At 37.7% G+C, this 21,019-nt stretch overlaps 1 protein-coding gene across 1 annotated transcript in view; it reads left to right on the top strand.

Annotated features, from left to right (window-relative positions):
• The window catches only part of LOC136041607 (pre-mRNA-processing factor 19-like), an 83,777-nt gene that overhangs the window by 17,929 nt on the left and 44,829 nt on the right, over positions 1-21,019 (top strand). The window contains exons 2-3 of the mRNA XM_065726316.1: positions 5,445-5,594; positions 15,437-15,578. Of these exons, the coding sequence (XP_065582388.1) occupies positions 5,445-5,594; positions 15,437-15,578 (292 nt within the window). The remainder of the gene's footprint in view (positions 1-5,444; positions 5,595-15,436; positions 15,579-21,019) is intronic.

Here is a 21,019-nt window from a genome sequence, read left to right as displayed (position 1 = left end):
AAAAACCCACCATCGTAGCCAAGATCAAACAGTTCGTGGTAACGAACTGTAGTAAGGAGCGACCCGGCTCAATAGTAACCAAAACTCTAAAAAATGGAATTTTGATACCACTAGATACATCAAAAGAATCGCATTTTAAAGCTGGTTTTAAATATATAAGTTTCATCAAGTTTAGTCTTATCCATCAAAAGTTACGAGCCTGAGAAAATTTGCGTTATTTTTGAAAATAGGGGGAAACGCCCCCTAAAAGTCATAGAATCTTAACGAAAATCACACCATCAGATTCAGCGTATCAGAGAACCCTACTGTAGAAGTTTCGAGCTCCTATCTACAAAAATGTGGAATTTTGCATTTTTTGCCAGAAGGCAGATCACGGATGCGTGTTTATTTGTTTTTTTGTTTTTTTGTTTTTTTGTTTTTTTTTTTCCCCAGGGGTGATCGTATCGACCCAGTTGTCCTAGAATGTTGCAAGAGGGCTCATTCTAACGGAAATGAAAAGTTCTAGTGCCCTTTTTAAGTGACTAAAAAAATTGGAGGGCACCTAGGCCCCCTCCCACGCTAATTATTTTCCCAAAGTCAACGGATCAAAATTCTGAGATAGCGATTTTATTCAGCGTAGTCAAAAAACCTTATAACTATGTCTTTGGGGAAGAGTTACTCCCCCACAGTCCCCGTGGGAGGGGCAACAAGTTACAAACTTTGACCTATGCTTACATATAGTAATGGTTATTGGGAAGTATACAGGCGTTTTCAGGAGGATTTTTTTGGCTTGGGGGAGGGGTTGAGAAGAGGGGGATATGCTGGGGGAACTTTCCTTCGAGAATTTCTAATGGGAGAAGAAAATTTCCATGAAGGGAGAGCAGGATTTACTAGCATTATTTAAAAAAAAAAACAATTAAAAAATAAAAGTGAAAAAGCTTTTTCAGCTGGAAGTAAGGAACAGCAATAAAACTTAAAACAAACAGAAATTATTACCCATATGAGGGGCTCACCTCCTTCTAATACCTCTCTCTTTACGCTAAAGTATTTTCGGTAATTTCAACTACTTATTCTACGGCTTTTGTGATTCAGGGGGTCATTCTTAATGAATTGGGATAAAATTTAAGCTTTAGTGTAAAGAGCGAGGTACTGACGATGGGGCGAATCCCTCATATATGTAATAAAAACATGAGAATACAAAAGTTCTTTACGTAAGCTAATTTATAAGTTACGTAAATCTTTTACCAATAAAAAGATTCGTAAAAAATTAAAAGTTCTAGTTGCCTTTTTAATTAACCAAAAAATCGGGGGGCAACTAGGCTTCGTTCCCCGCTCTTTTTTTCTCAAAATCATTCGATCAAAATTATGAGAAAGCCATTGAGCCAAAAAAAAAAAAATATGCAAATTTCGTTTTGATTATTCCTCTGTGGAGAGCCAAAATCAAAACATGCATTGATTCAAAAACGTTCAGAAATTAAATAAAAAAAACAAGTTTTTTCAACTGAAAGTAAGGAGTGACATCAAAACTTAAAACGCACAGAAATTACTTCGTATATGAAAGAGGCTGCTTCCTCATCAACGCCCCGCTCTTTACGCTAAAGTTTTTTACTGTTTTAGAAAGAAGAATTGAGAGAAAGAGTCAAACTTTAGCGTAAAGAGCGGGGCGTTGATGAGGAAGCAGCCTCTTTCATATACGAAGTAATTTCTGTGCGTTTTAAGTTTTGATGTCACTCCTTACTTTCAGTTGAAAAAACTTGTTTTTTTTATTTAATTACTTAAGAGAATAAATGAATGTGGATTATCTGTTTAGAATATACCAATATCCATTCCTGGAAATCTTAACAGTTTTGGATTTAATAAAATTATAAAAGAAAAAACGTTTAAAATGGATTTGCTATCTCAAATTTTTTAATCGATAGCAACTGAGTCCTCCATGCGGCAAAATCGTAATTTGATGCAACAGCATGGCGAAAAACGCCACTTTCCCGTGGCACAATCTTTTTTGTCAAAGATGGCAGTAGAACTTTTACTTTCCGCTCAAATGAGTCCTCTCTCGATCTTCTAGGACCATCAGATACAATCATCCCTGAAAAAGCAATAACAAATAAACACAGATCCATAATCTTTTTGTTGAGAAAAAAATCGAAAAATTCTACGTTTTTGTAGATAAAAAGTTGAAACCTCCATAATAGGGTTCTCTAAAATGCTGAATATGATGATGTGATTTTCTTTATGATCACTCCCCTTTTTATGGCACTTGGTATTAACCAAGTGACATATAGCGATTGCAAATTCTGTTGGTCTGTCAGTCTGTCGGTCTGTCCTGGTTTTGCTACTTTAGGCACTTCCAGGTAAGCTAGGACGATGAAATTTGGCAGACTTATCAGGGACCGGACCATATTAAATTAGAAATAGGAATATTTCTAATCGGAATATTCCCGATTTGACCATCTGGGGGGGGGGGGGTGTGGGGGGCCGGTTAATTCGGAAAAAATTGGAAAAAATGAAGTATTTTTAACCTACGAACGGGTGATGGGATCTTAATGAAATTTGTTGTTTGGAAGGATATCGTGTCTCAAAGCTCTTATTTTAAATCCCGACTGGATCTGGTGACATTTGGGGGGGGGGGGACCTAAAATCCTGGCAAACGCTTAGAGTGGAGGGTTCGGGATGAAACTTGGTGGGAAAAATAAGCAGAAGTCCTAGGTACGTGATTGACATAATCGGAACGGATCCGCTCTATTTGGGGGAGTTTGGGGGGGGGGGGTTAATTCTGAGAAAATAGAAAAAATGACGTATTTTTAACTTACAAAGGAGTGATCGAATCTTCATGAAACTTCATATTTAGAAGGACCTTGTACCTCAGATCTCTTATTTTAAATCCCGACCGGATCCAGCGTCATTGGGGGGGGAGCAGTTGGGGGGGGGCGGGCGGAAATCTTGGAAAACAAATAAAGCGGAGAAATCAGGATGAAACTGGGTGGGAAGAATAAAAACAAGTCCGAGATACGTGACTGACATAATCGGACCAGATCTGATCTCTGTTTGAGTTGGAGGAGGGGGGGGGGTAATTCAGAAAACATATAAAAAATGAGGTATTTGTAACTTACGAACGGGTGATCAGATCTTAATGAAATTTGATATTTAGAAGGATATTGTGCTTTAGAGCTCTTATTTCGAATTGCGATCAGATCCTGTGACATTGGGGGGAGTTGGAGGGGGAAACCGGAATTTTTAGAAAACGTGAAAATTGGCGTATGCTTATCTTACGAATAGGTGATCGGATTTTTGATATATTTAGAAGGATCTTATTTCTCAGATGCTACATTTTCGACTCGAATTGGATCTGGGGACATAGGGGATTGGAGGGGGTAAACAGAAATCTTGGAAAACGCTTAGAGTGGAGAGATCGAGATGAAACTTGATGGGAAGAATAAGCACAAGTTCTAGATACGTGATTGACATAATTGGAACGGATCCGCTCTCTTTGGAGGAGCTGGGGGTGTTAATTTGGAAAAATTAGATAAATTGAGGTATTTTTAACTTAAGAACGGGTGTCCGGATCTTAATGAAATTTGATATTTAGAAGGAACTCATATCTCAGAGCTCTTGTTTCAAATCCCAACCAGATCTATTGACATTGGGGGGAGTTGGAGGGGGAAATCGGAAATCTTGGAAAATGCTTAGAGTGGAGGAATCGGGATGAAGCTTGGTTGGTAGAATAAGCAAATTTCGTAGATATGTGATTGACGTAACCGTACTGGATTCGCTCTCTTTGGAGGAGTTAGGGGGTGAGGTTCAGTGCTTTGGCGAGTTTGGTGCTTCTGGACGTGCTAGGACGATGAAAATTGGTAGGCGTGTCAGGGAGCTGCACAAATTGACTTGATAAAGTCGTTTTCCCTGATTCGACCATTTGGGGGGCTGAAGGGAGAGGAAAAATTGAAAAAATGAGGTATTTATAACATATGAGTGGGTGATCGGATCATAATGAATTTTGATATTTAGAAGGACATCGTGACTCAGAGCTCTTATTTTAAATCCCAACCGGCATTAAGCGTCTGATTTTCCTTTTAGTTCAAACTGTTTATTCTTAGAATTTTGTTAGAGCTCATACCGTATGAGTTCTTGGCTCTTGGCTCTTCTGGCCTCGTCACAAGTGCCATATGAGCTCTTAGCTCTTGTTGGTAGGGTTTCTCTATTTTTAAAAAATCAAGCATATTTTTTCAGGGTCGTAGTGTTTGATGTGTAACGTAAAACTTTGTGCACTGTACATATTTGGAATCAGCATAAAAAGTAAATTCTTTTTATGTATCAATTGTTAGCAAAATTCTTTTTTATATAGTTTGGTTACTATTGGCCCTAGTCGCTCTTTACTTATAGTTCTTTATGACAAACTATTTGATTCTACTCCATATGCTCCACATATATTTCGAAATATACAATATTCCAATATCCTTTCTCTTCTTCATTCTGTGTGTTTTCTTAATTTCCCTACTCAAATTTTAAGGATGAGGGGAATAATTTTATGGAGAAAACTATGGGGAGGAATATTTCGCTGGGGGCACAGTTTTCTGGGGGGTGGGGAGGATATCATACTTTCATATACTTTTCATACTTTTGAATAGTATGATTGATTATACTACATGTCATGACCTTATACTACAGTCAACCATACTTTTCGTCACTTGTAGCATTTATTTTTGTTTTTAATTGTTTTTTGCAGCTCTTAACTTTTTTTAGCATTTAATTTTTTTGTCCTCTCTTTCTTCTGTTGGTATTTTCTATCCTTCTCTCAAATTGGACATCATATATTGCACACAACTCCTTTACTTTTTCAAGAGAAATTTTGTAAATGATATCCCTGTTAAGGACAAAAAAAAAACTCTTGCAAAGTCTTAACATCTAGGGGAACATCATGAAAATTTAAGGTGTTGTCTTGAAGCCTCTTCTTGACCCGATCGTTTTTTTTTCAAGTAGGTTTTTAGCACCGTATTCTAAAAAGGGAGAAGTGCTAAAAACTCAAATGTTAATATATGGTGTAATAACTGTATTGCATTGGATTTGGTTTTAGTCTTTTTCATCCTGATTACTGCGAGTAATAATAGCTCTAATAGTTCAATAAGTTGTTCTATATTATAGCGAATAGGCTTAACAGATCGAGTTCTGACGCGGCTCCGAATTTCTAACTCTGGCATAACTGATACTGTGTATTTGACGCACTGGAGACTTCTGTCCTGGGACAACCGTTCCCCTTCCTTCTAGCTACGCTACTGATACCTTCACATAAAAGGAGGGGGAAAGATACCACCATATTAGTTAGAGCACCTCCTTAAAACATTAAAATAGTGGCTTAAATTTACAAGTATTTTAGGAATCTTGAATTTAGGAATTCAATTGTTTAGGTTGTAAGGCTTCCCTCTATATCACCTTGATATTCGTTCTAATTTTTTCTTTTCTTATTTAAGTTTGTAATGAAGTCCCTGAGCATCCAGTTGTGTCTCCAGTATCTGGAATTGTTTTTGAAAGACGACTCATTGAAAAATATATTAATGAAAATGGAAAGGATCCAATAAATGGGAAGGACCTTGATGTTGAACAGCTGATAGATATAAAAGGTCAGTAAAGAACAGATTATTTTCAATTCTTTTTTTATTAGTGAAAGGTCGGTTTTTGCACTTACTTCCAAGACTGTGCTCTAAAAGAAACCTTCCAATTTGTTGGATGGTTGGGCTGTTGTAAGGCTGATACGTTTTGTTGTAAAAAAGACGAAAGCTCTCTTCGTGACTTGAAAAAAATATAAATACCTGAGAACTTACAGATTTTAGTTTGAGGTGAACCTGTTTGTGTTAATTGGTTGTGTATCTCTCCTTAAACCTGACTTTTGGCTCAAAAACTGATATCATCTTGGTCTGTAAACACGAGTTATGTTTGCTTGAGAGCCCATCTCCCAGATAGCTCTGTTCCGCCATCTTATGCTGCTTATATTTCCAGCATCAGCAAATTTAAGCCATAATTGAAGTCCGATGAAGACTTTATTGCTTCTCTTAAACCCTTAGCTCCTATACCTCCAGGGCCACCCAGAGCGTTAGTGAAGAGCCTCTAATCATCCTGTAGGTGGAAGATATTTATTTAGGTGCATCACTGTAAATATCTCCCAACTTTGGAATGACACTGCAGTTGGTAGCTTGCCTGTCTTGTTGTTCCGTAAAAAAAAAAAAAAGCAAACTTTCGCATGCAAACCGATTAGGGTTCGCGTAGCGCAGGTGCCGATCTCCTGATTCTCAGCCCTCGGCCGGGGTGCAATGCGTGGTTGGGGGCAAGCTATCCGACGCTTTCCCGTGCTTTTCCCTAGATTTCTCTAGGTACCCATTTGAAGCTGGGTGGACTTTTGGCATGTCTTACGGGGAAACGCCACTAACCCTCGTCCTAAACCAAACGGTCGGCACCACCGAGATTCGAACCAGCGACCCTTCGCTCGTGAGTTCGGCGCGTTAACCACTCGGCCACGGTTGTTCCGTGGTTGAGTAATAATGAAACTGAAAAAAAATTCTATCGTCAAAGCTGGTCACCTTTATATTTCTTTTTATCTATACGGTGCTAATATACATAAATAAACGGCTTTCCCCTAACAGGATTTTCTCACTGACACTACTAATTATACATAGTAGTTAGACCTATGGTAATAATTTCTTAAGTAGGACTTACTACTTCGGCGGAATCCTCACATGCGTAAATTGTACCTCCCGCTGGGAAAAGAAAGCGATTAGACAGTTCATTAAAATCATAGAAAATGATGCCGGTATGAAGAATTATTTTTCTTTCCCATTGTAGCTGTTCAGAGCAGAAGTAGCAGAAGTAGTAATAGCAGTTTCCACAAAAGTATCAACTTAATACCCACCGTCGTTCTCAATATATTCCTGAGGTGTCTTATTGGTAACCAAAAACACCATACGTTTTGATTTTATTTTAAATCTTAATATCATTTATTTTGGAAATTCAAAAGTATTCGTTTTGCCCTCTTTCTGGAGGAATTCCCAATAGGATACCTATCAGAGTTGAGACAAGGAAAGTGACTTATTTTAACCTTGGTTGTGTTGATTACCTTCTTCAGAAGATTCTATCGAAGAAGTATTTATAAAATAGGTTCACCCAGCTATCAGTTCCGAATTGATTATTACCAAACTCTCAGTGAGGTCATACTACTGTACTAGCAACATTAAATAGTTGGCATCGTAGTTTTTACCAGGATATTATTCCTGTCAAATTGGCGTTTTAAGTGTCATAATGCTAGTTTTAGATGCATCTGGACTTGGCTTTTTAATGCTAGTTAAATCAGTCTGAAGTAGAATCTGATGTATACAGATTAGTTATGTAAATACAGGGCTCAAATTTTGAACCTGGGCTAGGCTAAGTTTTATTTCGAAGACTATAAAGTGGATGGCAATTGTATGACAACTGTTTTGGGGATTCTACACTTTCTTACTAAACGAGTAAAACCTTGATTGTTCGACAAGTCATTTTTAATAATTGAAAAATGCCACCACCCATTCCAACTACAGTAATTTAAAATACCTTTTGCTTAATAGTAGTCTAGAAATGTTGTCGAAGAGGGGGGGGGGAGTATTGTCCACCTTAGCATCCCCGTGTAGGAGTCTTGTGGTAACAGTTTGGAAATATGTGGTAAGATTGAAAGGGAGCAAAGTGCAAGTGAAGCTCTGGTCTTTGCAAGGCAAAGTGGGCGTTAGCCCTACTCATGTTTGTGATAGTTTCTACGGTTGACTTGCTTATTTATTGTAAGTTCTGTTTGTTTGGGTTTCACCGTTACTATTTGACTTCATTTCCGCTCGTCTTAGGCTTAATGTATTTCTTTACTTTTTTCAAAAAAACGTCTTTTGTGGAAAAAGTTACGTTTAAATTTTTTTTTTACATCTGTTTGATTTAATTGTTCTAAAGGTGAGTGAAAAGGTCTTGATCCATTTTTCTAGTCTTTAAAATGAAACTTAGCCTAACCCAGATTCAAAATATTTTTAATTCAACCATTTTTTTATATTGGTTAATAGAAGAAATATTTGTGGATTTTTTTTTCAGTTTTTCAAACGGTTCGTGGTAACGAACTGTAGTAAGGGGCGACCCGGCTCAATAGTAAACGAAACTCTAAAAAACGGAATTCTGATGCTAAAAGATACATCAAAAGAATCAAATTTTCATGCTGATTCTAAATATATAAGTTTCATCAAATTTAGTCCTTTGTCTTCAAAAGTTACGAGCCTGAGAAAATTTGCTTTATTTTGGAAAATAGGGGATAACACCCCCTAAAAGTAATAGAATCTTAACGAAAATCCTCCGCAATCCCCCGCTCTTTACGCTAAAGTTTGACTCTTTGCCACAATTCTACTTTTTAAAACAATCAAAAGCTTTAGCGTAAAGAGTGAGGGATTGCGGAGGGGACAATCCATTTCATATACGGAGTAATTTCTTTTCTTTTTAAGTTTAAATGTCGCTCCTTACTTCCAGTTAAAAAAACTAGTTTTTTTTTATTTAATCTACTTAAGAATCAAGATTCTGGTTTGCTATTTATATATTGGACCAACTTTTACAGTATATTTTGATAATAGTTGGACTTTAGAACTTTGAATGGATAAGACTTGGGATGGGATATGTGGAATTAATCAAATAAACGGGTTGAAAATCTGCAAAATCTTTAGCTTCTATGCAGCTGAAGCTATTCTGTGACCACCTTTATATTACAGCCATGACTCTGGACAAATATCAATCGACAATTCCCCTCAATATGTTCTTAAAGTTGTAATTCGATTCTCCTTCGTGTTTCTGAGATATCACAGGTAAACCCTTTTGAGCAACCTTGAATACACATTGTATCTGTTCATTTAGGTCAACTTCCCCCTCAACATGCCCTAAAAGTCTTAATACCTTTAGCCATTCATAAGACGTCTGCAGATATGCCCTTTTAAAAACCTGGATGTATATATATTTTCTTTTCATTTACTTCGATACCCTCCTCAACTTTCTCTGAAAGTTTCAACTTAATACCGTATTCTATTACCAAGATATTGCATTTATGCCATTTTGACAGCCTGGATACACTTAAAATCTTTGTATTCAGTTCAGTAGCTGTAGTAGTAGTAGTAGTTGTTTTTGCAGTTGCTGTAGTCGTAGTAAGTAGTAGTAATAGTCGTTGTCGCAATTAGTTGTAGTCGCAAGTAGTATCAGTTGCAGTCACAATAGCAAGTAAATGCACTTATCGTCTCTGTCACAGCCGCAAGTAGTCTCAATCGCAAGTAGTCGAAGTTTCAGTCACAAGTATTCGCAGTGATTGGCGTAAGTAGTCGCAGTCAGAAGTATTGCAGTTATAATTGCAATTACAAGTAACACCAGTCAAAATTAGTCGCAGTCACAATAGTAGGTAATTTCAGTCACAGTTGCAAGTAGTCGCAGTCTTAAGCAGTCGCAGCCGCAAGCAGTCGCGGTTACTGTCGTAGTTGATATACTGGTACCCCAAGCCGTTTCTGTGATATTGCTCCTGCGCCCGTTAGACAACCTGCATGCATATAATGTGTTTTGATCTAGTTCAACATTCTCCTCAACTCTCCCTGAAAGTTTCATTTTAATGCCCTTACGGTTTTTGGAGAGTTTCACGTTCATCAAACATGCCTCCATCCCTTTCCCTGTAACAAAGCCTATACCTAAACAATGGGCAGATTGCATAATTTACACCCCTTGCCCCAAGGGTTCTGAGGGGTCATGCTACCCTAGTAGGCAGAGTTATTGGACCTTTGAACTATTCGTAGCAAAATGGACATCACAAGATTTTAATAAGATGTCTTTGCGAGGAGGGTGGCAAAAAGGGGCTTGGGAGGGAGGCTGGTTGCCCTACAATCGCTTTTAACTCTTTTAAAGAACGCTACAACTTTCATTTTCCAATCAAATGGACCGACTCCGAGGTTTCCACAAAACTCATTTCATACGATGGAACCTGGTAAAAAATAATGATAATAATAACACGTTGAAACCACTTCACTTTTTACTTAGTCAGCACTATTGCTCTGCCTATAATTTGCAATTATATACAGATAATATAAAATGACTTTGTACCTTATGTTTTTCTGGGGGGTTGCCACCCTGAAAACCCCTGCAGGGATCTTTTGGGAATCATCTGGCAGCACGGTAATACTAAATTTAATTAACAAATGGCTGAAACCTTAGTCAATTCACGCGATGATTTTCAAAACTGAGAAACGCCATGAGCTATTCTAATTGCTGAAATGAATGAATGAACTTTATTACCCTTAAAAGTATAAAAAACACAAAGTACGGAATATTATAAATAAACAAAAACAAAAACGATAAATAGCGAGAGAAAAAAAAATTCAAACTAACAAAAGACAGCATAGACTAATCAACCAGTATCAATATGGAAAAAAGGCTGCAGAGGGTCGTAAACGTGAATAAAGTTGATAGTCTTTTTACGTAAATCATCTCTGGAAAACCGAATCTGAGAAGGCACATCTATTAAACCAAATCGAGCAATTATTTTTCTGTTTCGGTGCCATCTAGGAAGCCAGAGAAGGAATTTGTAATATCTGAAATAAGCCGCACTTAGAGTATGGCGATCTTTCTTACAAAACAAATGGGCCATGCCTGATAAAAACAAAAGCATAGGGGCGCAATAAGCGTTATAAATCATGCACAAACCGTTGCGGTTGTAACGGCTTTTGTTTGGGGATTAATTTACAGTGTGTTTTGCTGTATGGCAAGTACTTTAGAGTAGAGCAAAGGGCAATTAAAATCTCCAAAGATTCATTTCCAGATTCAAGTAACCAAATAGAATAAACACATTTTCTATTGTTAGTTTTTCTTCATTATTAAGCTGGGCTTACAATCTGCTTGTTTTCGCACTGCTGTTTTTTATGGTTTCTAAGACATCCATAATATGGCAGAAACTATTTAATAAGGCAGAAAATATTTAGTATTAAAAGCTTTGATTTCCAGCTATTCTTGCAAGCAATAAACTACTACTACTACTACTACTACTAATAACTCACTGCAGCACCAAGCCGCCTGAGGCCAACACAGCTACGCACGCTCCTCCTCCAACCTAATCTATTTAAAGCCTCCCTCTTTACACCCTCCCAGGAAGTTCCCATTTCCTTTAAATCCTTATTTATGACATCCTCCCAACCCAGACAAGAACGACCTGCTTTCCGTGTAGCCCCAGACGGTTGGCCAAAAAGGACAATCTTCGGTAATCTGTCATCCTTCATCCGTAGAACGTGGCCTAGCCATCTCAACCTTTCTTTCATTATAGCCCCAGAAAGCGGGATTGAACCACACTTTTCGTACAACCTACTGTTTGAAATACGGTCAGTTAGCCGGGTACCCAGAACAATCCGTAGGCAATTTCTCTGGAAAACATCTAGTAAATTTTCATCTGCTTTTCGGAGTGTCCATGCTTCAGAGCCATATTTGACCACTGTCATCACTGTAGCTTCCAATATTCTAATCTTGGTTTGTAGGCTTATCTTTCTATTCTTCCAAACTTTTTTTAACTGTGAAAAAACACCCTGAGCTTTAGCTATTCTACTTTTAACATCTTCACTGCTCCCACCATCTTTACTAATAATACTACCAAGGTAACTGAAGCTCCCAACCTGATCAATCTTTTCGTTACCTAAGGTCACCTGTTCATCTTCACTTATTCCTAACCTTAGTGACTTAGTCTTCTTAACATTAATTTTCAAGCCTATTTTAGCACCCTGAACTCGTAAAACCTCTAAAAATTCATTCATTTTGCTCACACTTTCATCTAATATGCTTAAATCATCAGCATAATCTAAGTCCAGGAGCGTTCTTCCTCCCCATTTGATTCCATGGTCTCCAATTGCCTTTCCTGTGCTCCTTAAGACGAAGTCCATCAAAATGATCCATATAAAGGGGGATAGAACACAACCCTGCTTAACTCCTGATTTAATACAAAACCAGTTGCTAACCTCATTTCCTACCTTAACCGCAGCAGTATTATTCTCGTACATAGCGCAAATCACTTTAATGTATTTTTCTGGTATACCATATAACGATAAGACCTTTGTTAACGCTGTTCTATCAACAGAATCGAAAGCTTGCTCATAATCGATAAAACTAAGGACCAAAGGTGTTTGACAACGAAGGGACTTCTCAATTATTAACCTAAGAGTGAAAACATGGTCGACACATCCTCTACCCTTTCTAAAACCGCACTGTTCTTCCCTTAAAACCCTGTCCACAGCATGTCTCAGTCTAAAAAGTATCATATTACTCAGTAATTTGCTACCTACAGAGACCAGACTAATGCCTCGATAATTCCGACATTCACTCTTGTCACCTTTCTTATACAGTGGTTTAATTAAGGTTTTCCTAAACTCATTGGGTACTTCCCCTTTTTCAAAAATCATGTTCATAATCTTCAGTAGCTTATTCCTAACCTCAGAGCCACCATATTTAAGGAACTCATTAATCATACTATCAGCACCTGGGGCCTTATTATTTTTTAATCCTTCTAGTACTGTCGCTAATTCTTCCTCACTAAACAAATCGTCCTTCACATCCAAGGTATCACAAACTTTTTCATTTTCATCTATATCTTTTCCTGCAACTGTATCTCGGTTTAGCACATTCTCAAAATGTTCCACCCATCTTTCTTTAACTTTTTCCTTATCACTAATTGTGACCCCATTTCTATCTTTAACTGGGACTAGTCCGGATCGGCTACTCCCTTTCAATTTATTAACATGCCAGTATAATATTTTACTATTATGCCGTCTAGCCGCATCTTCCAGATCCTCAGCAATTTTATCCATCGCCTCCATTTCACATCTCCTTAGTTCATATTTTAATGCTTTCTCCACTTTCTTTACATTCCTTTTGTTTTCATACGACCTATCGCTCAGATAATTCTTATACAAACCCCTTCTACTCTCTATTAAACCTAAAGCTTTTTCACTAATATTCCTAGTTGCTGTCTTAGCACTCTTCCCTAGGACACCATCAGCAACTTCACAAATTGTTTTTCTGAAATTATTCCATCCATCTTCCACATTGTCAAATTTTAAACCCTCAAGTTTAATACTCAACTGTTCCTGGAATTTTTTTCTCAAATTTTCATCCTGAAGTCTACCAACATCATAACTTTCCGGGAGGGAGTTACTCTTCCGAAATTTCAGCTTTAAATTAACCTTAGACACTACTAGATGGTGATCTTTACTTTTAACATCAATAACGGCACTCCTATACACCCTAGTATCTTGTATTGATCCTGCTAGTCTTCTGTTTACAATAACATAATCAATAAGGTTTGCTGTCTTACCATCACGTGAATACCATGTCAACTTATGGGCCATTTTGTGACCAAACACCGTATTGGTTATAACTAGGTTGTTATACCTACAAAATTGCAAAAGCCTATAGCCATTACTGTTTTCTTTTCCTACACCAAAATTACCTAGGCTAGGATACCATCTATCCCTATTTCTACCAACCTGGGCATTAAAATCTCCTAGCAAAAACACCATATTTCTACTTGGTACCCTGTCTATTTGCTCCTGTAACTGTAAGTAAAATTCATCTGAGTCACTAGTATCTCCATCAGTTGGTTCAATGGGGGCATATACTACTATAACTGATACCCTAAACTTTTTAGTCATAAAATGAGCAATTAGTATTCTATTATTAATACCTTCCCAGCCTAAACAAGACTTAGCAGCTTCCTTATTCATCATGAGCCCTACTCCCTGTCTATGTACCCCATCCTTCCTTCCTGAGTAAACAAATTCTATGTCACCTAATTTCATGCTTCCTACCCCTGGGATATGAGTTTCTGAAACTCCTAATAAATCCAGTTCAAACCGTCTGAATTCGTCAGTCAAAATGTCGATGCGATAGTCATTTTTTAACGTCGTAACATTCCAAGTTCCAATTTTCATGTTCTTTAAATCTTTGAAATTATTTTGGCCTCAAGAAAAGCAGTGATCCCGGATACCAGTGCAGGATGGGGACCAACATATCTTCTCAAGTCTACACCGAAGCGCTTAAGCCGGCTTAGAACCGGACAGCAAGAAGTCCCTGGGACCTCCAGTAAGTTGGAGGCTTTGTGCAATCCTGGGCCCATCTTGGTCACAACATGGTTTTCAGCACTTGGCGATGCTCTTCTATCAACAAGAGTCGAAATCCTGCACAGACAGTCCCAAGCCTATTACCTCCGACTCATTATATATTCATGCCTACAAATATTATGCTACTACGGGGAGGCAGCCCATAGTAGATAAATTAGCTAGGAAGAGGTTTTTCAGCCCGAAAACGCCCATCAAAACAAACCAAGCCCAGAAAATTATCCAATGATCAGAATCCCGTACGAGTGCTGTGTTGTTTACTAGGCTATAATTTCCTTGAGGGGCGCCACTCCTCAAGTGGGAAAAATTGACCGCAAGTTTCCCAGTCTTGCAGGTACCCCGAAAGGGTCGAGGCAGCCCTTTACAGAGGCCGTTGTCCATAAATCTGGATCTTACGCCCTGCCGCAGTTGTCCTCCTATAGAGGATCCTCCCACGATGGCGTTCTGCTTCACCATGCAATTTAACCCATTACTGGGAGAAGGTTTGTAACTCATCTGACGCGTGAACACGGCAGTTGGCCCTGCTGAGTGTACATTTGAGGGGCCTTCTTCCTCCTCCACCTGAAATTATGACCCCCAGGGGAGGGTTTCCCAGTTTCTATTATGGGTATTAATCAAATCATTTGGAGAATTAGACGAGGTCAGAGAATATGGGTTGGCTAAAATCGTTGGGCTTGTGTAGATTTTAAAGATTTGGGCTCAGAACTTTACTAAAAGTGTCAAATAACATTTTTTATGGAACTTGGTATTTATTAAATATAAAAAAACAAGTTTTTTAAGTGCAAGTAAGGAGCAACATTAAAACTAAAACGAACAGAAATTATTCCTTATATGAAAGGTGCTGTCCCCTCCTCAACGCCTCACTCTTTACGCTTAAGATTGACTCTTTCTCACAACTCTACTTTTTAAAATAATAAAAAACTTTAGCGTAAAGAGTGAGGCATTGAGGAGGGGACAACCTCTTTCATATATGGAATAATTTCTGTTCGTTTTAAGTTTTAATGTCGCTCCTTACTTGCACTTAAAAAACTTGTTTTTTAAACGATATGATATGTTGATATTTTCCGTAAATAACATAAACTCACGTAAGTTAGAATTCCAAGTAGAGCTCTAGTTTACCCACACCCCTTGCATTAGTGACAACATTTTGTTTGTAATACTATATAATATAATATACAATTTGAAATTATGCCATTGTGAAATGTTCTACAACGTAGTTTGAAAGAACCATTAAGCAGGCAATTTTAATTTCTGCAGAAGAGTATTTTTTGATTGTTTTATTTTTAATGTCATAGCGCCACCTACCGCTAAGCCAAAAGCGCCATCTGCCACAAGTGTCCCGGCTCTTTTGAAATCATTGCAAGATGAATGGGATGCTGTAATGCTCAACTCCTTCACTCTTCGTCAGCAACTGCAAACTGCACGCCAAGAATTAAGGTAAGTGTCTCTTGTAACTTAGTAGAACGCCTTTTAAAGGTCATATTCCAAACCTAACGTTCAAATAGACTTTATAAAGATAGAAAAAACTCTTTTTGATTTGTCGGAGTCTAGTGTTTGGTCATTCAGTATAGTTCTCAAGGTCTGGCAATGAACCACAATGAATCGGAAAGTTCAACCAATTTAGTCCTAATAGGTATCGCTACTCGTATCTACGACTGTGAAGGAAGTTTAAGTTGAGTTGCTTCAGTGCATTATCATATGCAGAACCGTTCAAAAGAGGGGAGGGGGTGACCGGTGCAGGCTGTCAAGGGTGCCGTGGCACTGGGTACCCTGACTGGGGCTTACCCACTTTGATCAATTTTTTTATTTTGATTTGTTTTTTTTTGTTTATATTTGTGTCGGGAGGAAGCGTTGTAAGTAATTTTTCCACAGGCACCAACAACCGTAGGAGCAGCTCTGATTGTATGTTGAGTAGTTGTGTTCAAGTATAATTCTTATGGCTCTTTTTTGTACCATCTCAAATCCGTCTGATGGATTTTTTGTTAAGCTTAACAGACTTAAAGTAAAGTAAACAGACTTAAAAACCTCTATCGGCCTACTAAGTCTCTTCATGTTGGAAAAAGAATGTAAAACTGAGACATCTTTTTTGTTAGATAGTGAACGTGCGAATTTTATCTTAAATCTTCTTCCAAAAGTATTCCAAGTAATTTAACTTTTTTTGTGTCAAAATTTAGGAATTGTAGCAAGTGTGGCTGTCATTCTTTAGGAAAGAAAAGGTTATAGAATAGCCTTTAGTCTCACTGACCGTCAGTTCTACCTGTCGTAATTCAGCCTTCAATTCATTAAAAATTCTCCTCAAGTCCGTCTATTCCTTCATCAGAGGGTTTAGCCTCATTGCTGAGGCAGATGAATCGCAGTAAATTAAAAACGTTCGCCAATTGTTATGAAAATTCAGTTCAAAATAATAAGAAATGAAAATGGGGCCTAATTTATTCCCTTGTGGCGAACCGCTGAAAATATCGAAAAATCCGAGTGGCTCATGATCAGAAGGTTGGTATACCGAGATCAATTACAAAGGAAGCTAGAAAGCTCACGTACAACAAATGGACAAAAGCCCATAACTTTAGCTCCTCCCACTACTACATGATGATCAAGACTATCAAAGGCATCAACTATGTCTGCGAATAATGCCTCAAGATACTCTCCATCTTTTTCCAAATATTTAATGATGGTGTCCAACATTGTAACAAAATAATTAACAGTACTATACCTGTGTCCAAATCCAAATTATTGGGAATTTTCGAGATCCAAATTATTGGGAATTTAGCCTTAAATCAGTAAAATGTTTGGGAACATTATTGATGACCAGTAAATAAACCCAACACTACCACCACCTGTTACTGTAATGTCATTAGGCATCATTTTGGATTGAAATAAATATCATATCTGTCGAATCAACTAACTCCTCAGTCCTGGACCACGATACATAGATAAAATCAATATCAGCAAGTTCATTTTTTAAGTATAATTTAATTTCTTCCGTTTTAGTCACAAGTAACTGGACATTCGACAGTAGTTATTAGAATAATTAGAATGAACAGAATGTTGTACACAGTGTTCTCAAATTCACTTGCCAGCGGACTGAGTCTGTTCTAAGTTGGGAAGCTTGATAGTTTGGATGGTTTTTCCAAAGCATGGTTTGGAGGGTGGTAGAATATTTGATCTCTCTGAACTTCCGAACATGTTTGTTGCTTGAACCGGGCAGGTCGGGGGACACTGGTTAATGCTGGTTCTTGTACTTTTCTTCAGGATTTCACGAGGAGAGGTTGGTAGTTTGTGAGAGGGAGAGGCATCAGCTGCTTTGGGACGGACGGATTGAATTTCAAGTTCATAAGTAAGACTGGAGATAGCTGACTTTGGTGGCCTTGGATCAACAGAGGTGCATATTTTAGCTCCCCATTTTTTGTATATCGTAATGCTGTCTCAAAACGGATCCTTTTATATACATTAAGGTGCAGATGAAGGCAGCAGTTCATGAAACACATGTCATGAGAGAACGTATTACAGAACAATTTCTGGGGGAAAATACAACAATCGTCTTGGCGGCTGCCTTTGAAAAACATGCATTTTACTCCCTTTCTACTGACTCCACTTATGTGAAACCTGCAAACAACTAGTTCATGGATAGTCTCAGATGTGGGTGCCCCCAGATGTGAATGACGGGAGGGGGCTCTCTAGTTCGGTTTGAGTGAGTCGACTGGTGACTCAGCTAATACACTGAACAGATATATCGAAACTGGAGCAGTTTGACCAAGTCTTATTTTTCTGTAAGTAGTTTTCATGGGTAAACAGAAAGAATTGTCTTGAAGACTTCTCCATAGCAAGGACTATGTCGGTATTAATGCCGGTACAGGCTGCATGCATGCGGTGTGCGAATCGATGGTGGTCTAACGATGGGCTCTACTTTATTAACTCCTCAAATATAAGCCATCTCATATCAGGTAGCTTTGGATTCAGGACCTGACCTGTCGCTTCTTTCTAGTATCATATAATATATAGCAGCCACAACTGGTACTACGTCAAGAGTGGTGTGTACATTTACCTTCAAGTTGTCACTCAGATTGTTACTTGGTTGTTTTGGATTGTTATTCTTTGACTTGATTTTAGAAGAAATACACATGATTGGAGGATCATTTTGGGTGTCTCCAAGTCTTCTCCAAAGGACTTCTCCAAGTCACTCGAATGCTTAGTTTTCTCATAGCTAAAACGACACCATTATTCAGTGTTTTAAGATATTAAGTCTTTCTATGAAAATCTTTGACATGGGCTAAGAAACCAGCACTTAATTCATCAGTTGCTTATATTATCTCAGTTCAATCCCACAATTATCCAAAAAAATATATACGAGGCGTGTTTTTTAAGCAAGGTCCGTTTGAACATAAATACACAACGAAAGGATATTTCAAAAATAAATGTATTTTCAGAAAGTATATACTTTACTCTTTTTTTTTTTCTTTTTCTTTTTTATAGTCACCAAGTTTGATCAAACACTTATCATACCTCTCAATCAATTTTAAATACCTTCTTATAAAACACTCACGTCTTTATGAAGACAATTGTCATCTCTATAACGGTTGCCACTGAGGTGTTATTTAAGGTGGAAGAACAGATGGTAATCGCTTGGCGCAAGATCAGGACTGTAGGGTGGGTAAACTAAAACTTCCCTGCCAAAACTGTCCAACAAATTGCGGGTTTGACCTGCTGTGTGAGGTCTTACATTGTCATGGAGAAGGACAATTCCCTTTGTCACCGTGCCGTGTCTTTTGTTTCGAATCGCTGTGCATAGATTTCTAGGGATGTGGCTGTATGATTCTGCATTGATAGTGGTTCCTCGTTGTATGAAGTTGACCAACAAAAACACCATGCCTATGTCAAAGTACCGACTTAATGATATTGCGCTGGGTGCAAAATCAAATGCACAGGAGTGTGTGTGTCTCCGTTCCATGCTTCGTTACTTTGATTCGGGCGGGATATGCGAAACCCATGCTTCGTCTTCAGTTGCGATCTAATTTAAGAAGTTGTATCTTCTTCGTGATAACGAGTCAAGAACTTCGTCACATACTCAATTTTTTGTTTTTGTGGTCCTCTGTTAGGAGTTTCAGGACCCAACAGGTGCACAGTTTCTTAAACTGTTGGTGTCCAGAAACAATTTTGTAGAGCACTGATCTCGACACCTCATAGATCTGTTTTTGTAAAGCGCCTGTTTTCTCGAATCGTTGCTTCAACTCAAGCCACCAAATCGTCTGTAATCAAAGAAGGGTGTCTGGAGTGGTCCTCATCATGGACGTTGTGACAGCCATCTTTGAATTGCCGTACCCGCTTTGCTTTCACTCATAACACTATCACCGTATACTTCGCAAATCTGTCGATGAATTTCTGTAGCAGGCAGGTTCCTTGCTGATAAAACCGCATCACTGAGTGAACCTCACACGCGGCGGACGATTTAATAGTCTTAAGGTCATCATGAAGGTTACCTACCCAGCTGAAATTGAGCACTGTTGTTCGCAAGATATGCTGGTACTCTAGGCATGCACTCTGTATGGTATGCGTCTGCAATAACTACAATAAAACGGACCTCAATCAAAAAACACGCCTCGAATTTTTATCACAGGTAAAATCTAGTGATTTGTCGCCTTATTCAAAATCATTCATGTCCACAAGAACCTGTGTTTTTGGGCATGAAGGATCTAACCTTGCGTGATATATTACGGTACTAGAAAAGAATTAACTACTGCCTTTGAATTTCTTAGAAGTAAACTTGGCAACATAGAAATGGAAGACAGTGCGTACAGAAATTGGAAGTGAAGGAGTAGTGCCTGAATTGTAAGAGACGGAGAGCGAATAAAACATTAAACATAAAACATTATATTACGGTACTAGAAAAGAATTAACAATTTCTGCCTTGGAATTTCTTAGAAGTAAACTTGGTAATATAAAAATGGAAGACAATAACAGAAATTGAAAGTAAAGGATTAGTGCGTGAATTGTGAGAGACGGAGGGCAAATAAAACATTATTGAGAATGACGGTTTATAAGAAGCGAAGTGGCAATAAATTGAGCCTTAGTGGCTTATGCCACTTGTCCTTCTAAATTGTAAGGTAAATATAGGCAGAAAACAGAAAGCTTGTCGATCGAGGATTAAATTAGTTTCTTAAGCCATACTGACTTTCAATTCAGAATTAATATGAAATAAAGCTATAAAACAGATTAAAGGCACATACGTAAGAAAATGACTTAAGATAAAAAAAGGAAACAATTTACGCTATACAACAAAAGGAAAAAATGATAGGAACTGCTGTTTAATACAATTTCTAAGCAAAACTCAAAACGATGACAATATAGTGTTTCTAAACAAGTTATTCTGTTTCAAGCTGTTCTAAACAACAGCAATAGTTTTTCAGATGTGAGTTTTTTTCTTTGTTATTCATTTATGTTTTTTACTTGCTAGAAAAAACGCTAAACATCATATTTATTAATATCTATACACTTTCAGTATTTTTTTTCCTGCCTTAACATTTTTATTAACGACCAAACACTGCCACTCTTGATAACTGTTATCAAAAGCAAAATTGTCTGAATCGGCTTCTCAGAAAATTTATCAGGAAAGACCTTCAGATATTTTTCTTAAAAATAAAAGACAAATAGTAAGTTTTACCCATGCACAAACAGGACCTTTTATTCAGTTTTACTTGGATTCACAACAGAATCCAATCAAGTATTTATCCACATTGAAATACCACGGATATGAAAATAAAGTATTTTTGGTCCTCTGGATCCAATTTAAGTATATTCATACCTTTTGGTTGTTTCAGAATAAGTTTTTAGGGCAGTATCAGATTTTCATCAGTGTTGTCACGCTGAATCGTGAAAATAAATAT

The sequence above is a fragment of the Artemia franciscana genome, unplaced genomic scaffold (genome assembly GCF_032884065.1).
Source record: "Artemia franciscana unplaced genomic scaffold, ASM3288406v1 PGA_scaffold_30, whole genome shotgun sequence".
NCBI classification, from domain to species: Eukaryota; Metazoa; Arthropoda; class Branchiopoda; order Anostraca; family Artemiidae; genus Artemia; species Artemia franciscana.
The sequence above is the reverse complement of the archived record's forward strand: the minus strand, read 5'-3'. Positions and strand labels throughout refer to the sequence as shown.